General features: G+C 41.4%; 1 protein-coding gene across 2 annotated transcripts in view; it reads left to right on the top strand.

The window, feature by feature from the left end:
- The first annotated feature begins 307 nt into the window (after window positions 1-307).
- ssh1a (slingshot protein phosphatase 1a) overlaps window positions 308-12489 on the top strand; it is a 62617-nt gene continuing 50435 nt past the window's right edge. For both annotated transcript variants that reach the window (XM_036979882.1, XM_036979881.1), the window contains exons 1-2: window positions 308-715; window positions 7596-7633. In XM_036979882.1, the coding sequence (XP_036835777.1) occupies window positions 635-715; window positions 7596-7633 (119 nt within the window). In that variant the 5' untranslated portion in view covers window positions 308-634. The remainder of the gene's footprint in view (window positions 716-7595; window positions 7634-12489) is intronic.

Genomic DNA, 12489 nt, shown 5'->3' with positions numbered 1-12489 from the left:
AGTGACAAAAATACGAATGTAGATATATATTTAAAAAACAACAACAAAACAACATCACAGCAGTTGGCTTAAAAAAACATTATGCAAAGGTTACTCACATTCTGCGGATTGTGAGGGTTTGTGTAGTTGCATTACATGAACTGTAGCTAATATTATTTATTATTTTTAACCGACAGGCCAAGTGAAATACACAGTTTGAACTGGAAGAGATTCTGTCATCATGTAGGTATGTATTTGACAGAATTGGTAACCTAGCTAGGCTACAACATCCATCGGATCAGAATGTTTGAACTCAGCATCACTGTGTGGTTGGCTGGCAGCAGCTGACTAGCATAAGCTCGCATCCCCTGGTGGAAGCGGTTTTGTGCAGGCTAGTGAGAAAGCCGCAACATGGGGAACGATAAGTACATGCTCTGTACGTTCTTACTATGAAATTCGTCTATTTTTATTCGAGAAAATTCAAAAGGAACAACTGGCTTCCAGATTTTAGGACGATGGAAATTTAACGGCGATGAAATTCTCTGCTTCGACCGCTATAGACGTTGACACCAAGAAACAATTTCCTTAGGTTATTCACCCGGAATAAAGCTGTTCTCTGGACAGGCTACACCGGCCTGTGCAGTCTCTCTCAGCCATGGCTCTGGTTACTTTGCAGCGCTCCCCTACCCCAAGCGCTGCATCCACAGCCAGCACAACCACCACCAACGTGGGGGAGGTAAGCTTGGAAATAGCTGGAGAGACGTTTTTAGAAACGTCAACAAAGCGCAAGAAAACACCTAGGATACGTGGGAGTGACATAGGCCTAGCCGTGCTAGCTAGATATGTAGCAATGGGATAAGCTAACTAGGTAATGTTAGTAGCTATTATTAGCCTCAACTCAATCGCTACCGAGCTAACGTTAGCTGGTGTCTAGAAAAGCTAGTAAGCAAAGTTGTCAGTAACACACTGATATAACGTAATGCTATTTATTGCCAGTTAGTAAAGTTATTCGCTTGCCAGCTAACGTTAGCTAGCGTACAACACATATACAGTTAATCTAGTTAGCTAGCTTCTTGTTTGCCTTACTAGCTAGCTAATGAGCAACGTAACTGCTGTGGCATTAGCTGGCTATTCATTTCCAATAGCATCGTTTGCCTGATTAGCTAGGTATCTGGTTATCTGCCAGGTAGTTTCATGTAAGTCATACCCTAATGTCCTGCTGCTGAATGCAGTAAGCTAGCTAGTCAGCTAAGCAATCACCAGTGTACTGCAGTGGTGCCATACAATTTGGTACTCCCAAATATGAACATTTATCAAGTTAGTTGCCTAATATATCAGTTATTACCAGCTTATTTATTAGGCAAACTAGCTAGCTACTTGCCTATGTTAAAGTCAGTGTTATAGACAGCATGGGTTATTTTCTATGTTGTTCTGAGATGTCTTCTAAAAGGGACCAGTCAATGAGGTGAAATGTGACATGTACCTTCATACAGTCATGAGGTAGAGTAGTGGTTCCCAACCAGAGATACTAGGACCCCTGGGGGTACTTGGTGTATCCACAGTGGTACTTGAGAAGACTCAAAAGACTATATGCCTGCTGGTAAAATGCACATGAGGTACTTCATGGGTATGCTGGGCAGAGCAAAATTCATTTGGTGGTACAGTAACCGAAAATGGTTGGGAACCACTGTGGTAAGAGGCCTAGTCATACTTTCCATAAGAGTAAAGATAGTCTGCCAAAATCAAACTAGCATAAGTCAGGTGAGCTTTGAACACTTCCATGATGGCAAAATAAACTCTTGGTACTGCTCCATGTGCTTATTTGTTTATTCAGATTAACCAACAGCCAATGAATAAACCACAAGAACAATCCCATCTCAAAATGCAAATCAAACCAAAGTTTATTGGTCGCGTACACAGATTTGCAGATGTTATCGCAGGTGCAGTGAAATGCTTATGCTTCTAGCTCCAACAGTGCAGTAATACCTAGCAATTTTAAAAAACAACACACACATAATATAGGATGAGCCATGACTAAAATACAGTATATACATAAAGTGGGTAAAACAGTATCTAAACATTATTAAAGTGACCACTGTTCAGTGACTATGTACATACTGCAGCAGTCTCTAAGGTGCAGGGCAGAGTACCGGGTGGTAGCTGGCTGGAACATTGATTAAGGTTCAGGGCAGGGTACTGGGCGGAGGCCGGCTAGTGGTGACTGTTTAACAGTCTGATGGCCTGGAGATAGAAGCTGTTTCTCCATCTCTCGGTCCCAGCTTTGATGCACTTGTACTGTTTCCGCCTTCTAGATGGTACCAGGGTGAACAGGCTGTGGCAACAGTTTGGGGAAGGCCCTTTCCTGTTTCAGCATGACAATGCACACGTGCACAAAGCGAGGTCCATATAGAAATGGTTTGTCGAGATTGGTGTGTGGAAGAACTTGACTGGCCTGCACAGAGCACTGACCTCAACCCCATCGAATACCTTTGGGATGAATTGGAACACCGACGTCGAGCCAGGCCTAATCACCCAACATCAGAGCCCAATCTCACTAATGCTCTTATGGCTGAATGAAAGCAAGTCACTGCAGCAATGTTCCAACATCTAGTGGAAAGCCTTCCCAGAAGAGTGGAGGCTGTTAAAGCAGTAAAGGGGGGACCAACTCCGTATTAATGCCCATGCTTTTGGAACGAGATGTTCGACAAGCAGGTGTCCACATACCTTTGGTCATGTAGTGTAACAGTTAGTGCCTACACATCACAGTGACATTTAGATGTCACTCATGAAAGATAGCTACAATCGAAGTACTGTTTTTGTGCACCTTTTCAACCAGTTGGGGGTGCTAACTGTTAATAGAAACAGGAGTCACGTTTAATACAACAAAGGCTCTAGCCTACAGCAAGTTTTCTCCACTCGCCCTTATTGGGTAGATTTGTCTTGAAGATGACAACAACCATGGTTAGGCCTGAATCAATAACTGGTACTTGAGCATTAGCTGAACTTCCTTTTCTTTCGTTAGGCTGCTGCTTTACTTTTTTAGCTACTGAGTCATTGGGCCTGACGCATTACACCTGCCATTTGAAAAATTAAACGTGTAAAAAGAAACACCTTTATCGTGAAGATGGTTGAGCTGGCCTGACTGAGGACCAGCCTTCCTTGTCACTGCCTGCCACTCATTTTCAATGTGGGATAGAATTGACTGGCTGCCTGGCTGCTTCCAGGGCTCTTCCCAAGGGCCTGTCTGATGAGGAGCAGCCAAGCCCCTCAGGAAGCTGCTGCAGCTATGATGTCATTCTCACATGGAGGGTGGGGGATGTGGAGGGAAAGCGATGAGTGGAGGATGGTGGTGGGGTAACAATATGGTAGCTGTTGTGACGGTGTAAGGTAGGCTACATGATTTTGCCAACAATGGAGAGTTTCATCCCTACCCTACAAGGTGAAATTTGGCTATTGTCATGTGTCTCGCTGTGGGAGTATTATGGCTGGGATTTCACTTGTAGTGGCTGCAGGGCTGTTCAAGTCAATTATTGTATTACTCTCCCGGATGACCAACTGAAACCCATGTTAAACACAGCTTTTGACACGTCCCAGTTATGAGTTTCACCCTGATGCCCGTCCCCTGGTTGAATGGGTAGAGGTAGAGACCAACCTCAGAGGCCTTACCTCACCTTATCTGCACCGTTTGTTTAGATGGGGGGGAAAAATATTTTTTGCGTGTGTTCATAAAAATGTTAGGTTTGACAATGACGTATGTTCGCTGTTTTGAACCCATTCTGCTCATCACAAGTGTGATGCTCGCCCGATTTAGTTTGTTAGATACAGTAGTGGAAAGTGCCGTGTGTTTTTGGAGCTGAAATACAGTGTTGGATACATCTTGTCACAACATTTCCTCTTACTGCTGCAGTACCTAACCTTAGCAGGGACCTTGTGCTTCTCATTAGTAGTGCTTTGGTTGACAATCCTCAGGCTTTATTAGGTGAAACTTCTGGAGAATGGCCCACCTCCTCACAGTTACATGTTACTATAACCTGATACTCCCAGTCTATGATATCTTTCCTGGAACAATAACTGTTTTTAAGACATTTACTGTGGTGAAACTATCATAAAGAATGGCCACATTCCCTCCATTTAGTGGCGTTCACCTCTCTCATAAAGCCAGGTGGGTCATTCTCACGAAACTGTGAATGAATACATTTTTCACTAAATTTCCTCTTGAAACACTGATATTAGGATCTGTACTATTGTATAATTATAGTTTTTTTAATGAGATATTATGCATTTTAACAACATTTTCACAAAAGTCCAAAAAGTAGTGAACAAACCAATATTTATATTTTTATATATATTTTTTTTACATTGCTCCCCTAATGAAAATGAGTCAGTTAAACATCACACTGAAAATATAAATATTTCAAATTAATGATACAATTATAAAGTTAATCAGACTTTTTCCTCAATTTGAGCTCTTTAGCCGTGTCGGTAATGAGAAGGACAAGTGGAGTAAAGGGGGTGTTTAAGAATAATCATTCTGAAGGCATATAAGCAAATACATTAACTTGTGTTCATATAAGGACTACTCCTCTAGATGATGCATCATGGGTGAATACAACTTTACAGTACATTCGGAAGGTATTCTGACCCTTTGACTTTTTCTAAAATGGATTGAATCATCATCCCCCCCCCCCCCCCCCCCCCCCCCCAATCTACACACAATACCCCATAATGACAAAGCAAAAACAGGTTTTTAGAAGAAAAAAATGAACTGATATCACATTTACATAAGTATTCAGACCCTTTACGCAGTACTTTGTTGAGGAGATTACAGCATTGAGTCTTCTTGGGTATGACGTTACAAGCTTGGCACACATGTATTTGGGGAGTTTCTCCCATTCTTCTCTGCAGATCCTCTCAAGCTCTCTCAGATTGGATGGGGAGCGTCGCTGCACAGCTATTTTCTTTCCAGAGATGCTCGATTTGGTGTCCTTGGCCACGCAAGGACATTCCGAGACTTGTCCCAAAGCCACTCCTGCGTTGTCTTGGCAGTGTTCTTAGGGCCGTCTGAGGTCCTGAGTGCTCTAGAGCAGGTTTACATCAATATGCTTTGCTCTGCTCATCTTTCCCTCGATCCTGACTAGTCTCCCAGTCCTTGCCGCTGAAACACCTCCCCACGGCATGATGATAATGCTGCCACCACCACCTCTGGAGCTCTGTCAGAGTGACCATCGGGTTCTTAGTCACCTCTCTGACCAAGGCTCTTCTCCCCTGATTGCTCAGTTTGGCCGGGCGGCCAGGTCTAGGAAGAGTCTTGGTGGTTACACACTCTTCCATTTAAGAATGATGGAGGCCACTGTGTTCTTGGGAACCTTCAATGCTGCAGACATTTTTTGGTACCCTTCCACAGGTCTGTGCCTCAACACAATCCTGTCTCTGAGCTCTACGGACAATTCCTTTCGACCTCATTGCTTGGTTTTTGCTCAGACATGCACTGTCAACTGTGGGACCTTTATATATAGACGTGTGTGCCTTTTTCAAATCATGTAAATAAAGTATTTCTGTTTTTATTTGTAATACATTTGCAAAAAATTCAAAAAAACTGTTTTCGCTTTGTCATTATGGGGTATTGTGTGTAGATTGAGGACACTTTTATTTAATCCATTTTAGAATAAGGCCGTAATAAGGCTGTACGTTTTTTTTTTTTTTTTTAAGAGAAGGGGTCTGAATACTTTCCGAATGCACTGTTTTAAAGTTTTGACAGGAACTTAAACTGTTATGGTAATGAGACCAACTACAGCAATGTATTTGGTGTTTTATTCAAGTATGTTAGGTTTTTCTAAAGATGTAATATTTTATTAAAATAATTGAATCTTCCTTCTAACCCCCCACATTCTTTTTTATCTGAACCTGCACTTGGTTTGACCCCCTCCACCCTTAGTTCTGACTCTACTAAAAGCTACTTTATTGAGGAAAAATGTACTTTCTATGCCTGTGATATGTGGTTGTCCCACCTTCATCTTAAGATGAATGCACTAACTGTAAGTCGCTCTGGATAAGAGCATCTGCTAAATTACTTAAATGTAAAAAAAACAAGTCTAAATAAAAGTGCACGCTGTCTTTTTAAGACCTAATGATGTCGTTCAACACAAATTGAGAGCAACAGGAGAGACGTGACTGAGGAGAGGAAGACTAAGTTAATTAATAGTTTTTAGAAATGACTGTTTTTTGGTGACAATCCACTTTCAAATCAGTATATTTTGCATTATGGTTTTTATATTATCACAAACAAAGTACTATTGTAGCGAACTGATGTTAGCTTCAGCTGTAAGCTTGAAGCTACAGGTATTTCCTTGCATTGTAAAGGGTTCTAGCCTGTAATGGACTTTTGTTTTGCGAACAGTAATTAAGTGTGTTAGTTCCCCACTCATGCTGCACAGAAGTTAACATGATGCATCCCAGCCTCAGCCCATAGTACAGGGATTCCTTAGGACGAGCTAGTAATGAGCAAGTGGAGCAGGCATGGTGCCGGTGCGTTCACACTATATGGGGATGTCTGCTGCGCCGATAGACAGACTTGATCCTCTCTCAATCAGTACATGACACATTTAATAGAAGTACCGAAAGTAACAAATTCTATAACCTAAATGTTTTTTATGTTCAAGTATCGAAAAAGTACAGAAGTTTTGGTATAATTAACAGTAGTGTTGATTTGTTGGTGCGTTGGTAAATTTGTCTGTTCCAAGGTTAGCCTAGGTTAAATACATTTATGTGAACATTGAAACCTCAACATTGTGTATTAGACTAGATACACACAGTGTACAAAACATTAGGAACACCTACTCTTTCCATGACATAGACTAACCAGGTGAAAGCTATGATCCGTTATTGATGTCACTTGTTAAATCTACTTCAGTGTAGATTGTGAGGAAACAGGTTAAATAATGATTTTTAAGTCTAGAGACGATTGAGACATGGATTGTGTATGTGTGCCATTCAGAGGGTGAATTGGCAAGACAAAATATTTAAGTGCCTTGAACGGGGGTATGGTCGTAGATGCCAGGTGCACCAGTTTGAGTGTGTCAAGAACTGCAACGCTGCAGTTTTTTTCATGCTCAACAGTTTTCCGTGTTTATTAAGAATGGTGCACCACCCAAAGGACATCCAGCCAACTTTACACAACTGTGGGAAGCATTGGAGTCAACATGTGCCAGCATCCCTGTGGAACGCTTTCGACACCTTGCAAAAACGAATTAAGCTGTTCTGAAGGCAAATGGGGGTGCAACTCAATATTAGGAAGGTGTTTAATGTTTTGTACACTCTGTTTATTTTGGGAAACATTTCTATAATAGTTTTATAAAAGAATATTGACAATCTACCCCTGAATCCACTCAACTCTTCAATGAGTTGTGAGTAATGAGAATTAGGTTCCCCTCATCATATCCCTCTGTAGAATAGTAACCTACCTATCAGAGCTTATTATGAGGCAAAACATGTACTCTGAATTGTGGACAGATTAATGTCCATTTGATACTAATGGCTGCACTGTAGAGCTTCAATGTCTTGTAGTATCAGATTTGTAACTTTTGCTTATTTTTGCTCTGCCTTTTCTTGGTTTACAGGACTTTGGGAGTGATGATGAGCGCCGGCTAAATCAGAGGTAAGTGTTCTTAGTACTTACAGTACTAAAGATGGTCTTGCTAGGGTAGCTCAGAGCTGCTGCTCCTTTCTATCCATTATTTTGCATGGGGAAGCACGCTACAGCTACATATTATGCCAAATGGAGAGTAATAGGAGGACTTTTTTGTGATTTGTGTTTGTGGGTGGAGGTGTGGGGTAAGCGTTCCAGATCAACTGATGCCTTACCTCTGGGTTTGTGTAGAGTTTGGAGATACTGTATGTCCGGTCTGGTCCCTCTCAATGACAGCCACCACCAGGGGTAAAAGTAAGGCGGTACTGTCCGGTATGGTGTCCCGGTAAAATAAATAGTGGGTGTACCTGTACCGGTAAAATGTGAGCCTATCATAATTAATACAACATGGCCCCCAAAATATAGGCTATTGGTTGCAAGATCGAATCTCCAAGCTGACAAGGTGAGTTCTGCCCCTGAACAAGGCAATTAACCCACTGTTCCTAGGCCGCCATTTAAAATAAGAATTTGTTCTTAACTGACTTGCCTAGTTAAATAAAATAATTTAACATTACAGCATGTCAGCCTCATGAATGATTTGCTAATTGACTGGAAACTGGGTGGTATACGCTCCAAATTGCGTTGTGGTTTGAGGAGAACACTTACATTTTGTCAAGGTGGAGAAGTGGCTGAGACGCTCGTTGGCAAGGCGGAGATGAGTGGCCGAGACCGAGGCACGCGCGGACAACAGTGGATTAATAATTTTGGGCTACAAGCGTAGGCCTATTGACAATCGCAGAATGTCATTACAATGCACATGGTGTTTTGTAACATATGTCTCTTTCCATTCATCGAATTGTAGGTGCACAGTGCACTGTTGGGGTTTGGATGCTGAAATTATTTTGTGAGTGGACGAATGTGCCTACAGGGGCGAATGTGCCTATAGCCTACAGGGGCGCCTTTTGTTAAGTGATTGTTTGACAATCGGATGAAAACATCATGACTGTGTTTATGCCACATTAAGAGACAAAGACGGCTTGTCTATATGGCTAAGGGGACGCTAAGTTTTCCCTCAAGTGAATTGAATTAAATTGCCAAAATTATATAGCCTAATTAGCTTACTCCTGTCTATACAGAAATACATAAAATCATTCAAAATAGGCTACTACACCAGAAAACAGGATTTGGCCACAGAGGCTCATTAGCTGCTTACTTAAAAACATGTTTTTAAGTAAGCAGCTAATGAGCCTCTGTGGCCAAATTGCAAATACCGCGTTGCAAATACCAAATAGATGATTGTTGAGTAGCGACTGTCAGTGAAAAGCAGAGAGACCCAGCCAGTCATATTGCAATATTTAAAAATAAGGGAAAAACTGTTGTAAAGAGATTACAATATAAATACCCCAATCTGTCTTTCAGTTATCAACATTTTTTATTTAATTGAGCGAACGGTAGCCTATCATATTGGCACTAGAGGAGAACATCGGAAATATCCCCGGTGAGTGTGCATATTCACTGTCTTTGTCATTGGGTCAGTGCCACTTTAGTTTGTTTTTGGACAATCATTTCCTCCTCCAGGTTAAATGGATGTCATATTGTATTTGTGTCTCCCCTTTTCGTAGACCAATTATATGTATCAGACAACATCGTTTTTATTGATCTGTTTGTCAGTGTCACCAGAGTAGGCTACCCTGTAGTTTTTGTAGTATAAAAAAACAAACGCTCACTTGGGTGTCCCTACCGGTAAGAAATTAAATGTACTTTCACCTCTGGTCACCACTGTAGAAATTATTAAGAAATGTTGTCTGTCTATACAGGGTAGTCACCTATCTCTAATAGACAATTAGACAAAATATTGTCTTCCCTTTTTTGCTAGTCATTGTTGCAACAGGTGCTTAAAGGCCCAGTGCAGTAAATAACGTGATTTACCTGTGTTTTATATATATTTCCACACAGAGGTTGGAATAATACTGTGAAATTGTGAAAATTATGAAAATGTACTTTTAGTGTAAGAGCTGTTTGAAAAGAACAGCTGAAATTTCAGCCTGTTTTGGAATTTTGGCCTGCCTGGTGACATCACCAGAAGGTGAATTAGTTAATATACCAAGAAGAAAGAGTTCCAAATGTCTGCCAATTACTGCTCATTTTCAGTCTACCGCTCCCTCGCTCTCTTTTTCCACATTTTGTTACTTACGGCCTTATTCTAAAATTGATTAAATTGTTATTTTTCCTCATCAATCTACACACAATATCACATAATGACAACGCAAAAACAGGTTTTTATAAATGTTTGCAAATGTATATTTAAAAAACACTGATATCAGCCTTTACTCAGTACTTTGTTGACATTTGGCAGTTCTACAGCCTCAAATCTTCTTGGATGATACAAGCTTGGCACACCTGTATTTGGGGAGTTTATTCCATTCTTTGCAGATCCTCTCAAGTTCAGTCAGGTTGGATGGGGAGCATCGCTGCACAGCTATTTTCAGGTCTCTCCAGAGATGTTAGATCGGGTTCAAGTCCAGGCTCTGGCTGGTACACTCAAGGACATTCAGAGACTTGTCCCGAAGCCCATTCCTGCGTTGTCTTGGCTGTGTTCTTAGTGTCATTGTCCTGTTCAAGGTGAACCTTCGCCCCAGTCTGAGGTCCTGCTCGCTCTGGAGCAGGTTTTCATCAGGATCTCTCTGTACTTTGCTCTTTTCATCTTTCCCTCAATCCTGGCTAGTCTCTCAGTCCCTGCCACTGAAAAACATCCCAAAAAAATGATGCTGCAACCACGATGCTTCACCGTAGGAATGGTATTGGCCAGGTGATGAGCGGTGCCTGGTTTCCTACAGATGTGACGCTTGGCCTTCAGGCCAAAGAGTTCAATCTTAGATTCATCCGACCAGATAATCTTGTTTGTCATGGTCTGAGAGTCCTTTAGGTGCTTTTTGGCAAACTCCAACCGAACTGTCATGTGCCTTTTAGTGAGGAGTGGCTTCCGTCTGGCCACTCTACTATAAAGGCCTGATTGGTGGAGTGCTGCAGAGATGGTTATCCTTCTGGAATGTTCTCCCATCTCCACAGAGGAACTCTGAAGCTCTGTCAGAGTGACCATTGGGTTCTTGGTCACTTCTCTGACCAAGGTCCTTCTCCCCCTATTGCTCAGTTTGGCCGGGCGGCCAGCTCTAGGAAGAGTCTTGGTGGTTCCAAACTTCTTCCATATAAGAATGATGGAGGACACTGTGTTCTTGGGGACCGTCAATGGTGCATAAATGTTTTGGTTCCCCTCCCCCAGATCTATGAATCGACACAATCCTGTCTCTGAGCTCTACGGACAATTCTTTGACCTCATGGCTTGGTTTTTGCTTTGACATGCACTGTCAACTGTGGGACATTATATAGACAGGTGTGTGCCTTTCCAAATCATGTCCAATCAATTGAATTGAAGTTGTAGAAACATTTCAGGGATGTTCAATGGAAACAGGATGCACCTGAGCTCGATTTTGATTCTCTTATTCTCTTAGTAAAGGGCCTGAATACTTATGTAAATGAGGTATTTCTGTTATTTTTAATACATTTGCAAAAATGTCTAAACTTGTTTTCGCTTTGTCATTATAGGGTATTGTGTGTAGATTGATGAGGAACATTCTTATTTAATCCATTTGAGAATAAGGCTGTAACGTAACAAAATGAGGTCTGAATACTTTCTGAATGCACTGTATTTTGGCATTATCTGTATCTTGAAGCGACACTATCCGAACTGCCCACTTTGTGTAAATCCGTGTGAATATGGTGTCTTTTCCTATAAAACAAGGGTGCAACTTTCACTGGGGAAGGGGGGGTACAAATTTGATGATGTACCATTGTACCATTAACTAGCAGAGCTAGCCAAAAGTTGGTTATCCTATGCTAGCTAGCTGGCTAGCTCACTAAGTTGAACTACTATTTTTGCCTCAATCACACTAGACCTGACTCAAACGATGAAACTAGCTGCCAAACGATCGAAGACTGATATTCTGACATTTCTTCAGCACAATATGATTTTTTTTATTAGTCAGTATATCAATGTAACGTTATTGATCTGTCCGTTTCCCCAGCTAATTCCCTACTTTTCACACTGACACTATATAAAGGGCTCTACAGGCTTCACTGTCATGGTGAACAGTCAGTACACAACACTATGCTCATCATGTCTTACTAGATTAAGATTGTGACAGGTCTCCATGCAGGGTTAGACAGCCAGGGAAGACCAGTCTACGGAGCTCAGATGAATTTTCTAGTATATTATAACAATCAGTGAATGGATACAAAGTTCCATCTGGAGTTGATGGGTAGGCTAGACTCTGGGAATAATGCCAGTGAAATTGAAAATCATGCACACACAAATGTAGTTCTTCTGCTGGAGGTGTAAAACACAAAAGGGGACATATTTGCATATATTATGGTCTTGTGAAGGCTAGTTGAATTCTGGAAAAGAGTATGTAGACATGCTGAGATAAATGAACAGAGTCTGGCTTCTCCCTGTTGTTGTTTGCTTGGAAATGTTTATACTGGAGACATTTATCAGAAGAAATAAACTAGCATTTATAGCAGCTAAGAAATGCATTGCCATTTAATTAGGTTGGAAGAAATGTCACATTATGTATCATGCGATTTGATTTATTACAAGATTAAGGGTATACTGTGCAACTTTCATAAGGTCTGGATACCTTATATGGAATACTGTTTGACAAAAAATGTCTTGAATTAAAAACATGCGTATGTCAGGGGAGATTAAGGCAATCCCTAGCTGCTGGGCTGCTCAGTCCTGACCCTGGGGCTCTGCCATACTGTTGGTTGTCTCTCTGGCCTTGGACTAACACATCTAAAACCAATAGTGAATGTTTCACTAAGATCCTGAA

Source organism: Oncorhynchus mykiss, chromosome 6, assembly GCF_013265735.2.
Source record: "Oncorhynchus mykiss isolate Arlee chromosome 6, USDA_OmykA_1.1, whole genome shotgun sequence".
In the NCBI taxonomy this organism is placed as follows: Eukaryota; Metazoa; Chordata; class Actinopteri; order Salmoniformes; family Salmonidae; genus Oncorhynchus; species Oncorhynchus mykiss.
This window is presented reverse-complemented; position numbering and strand designations above follow the sequence as displayed.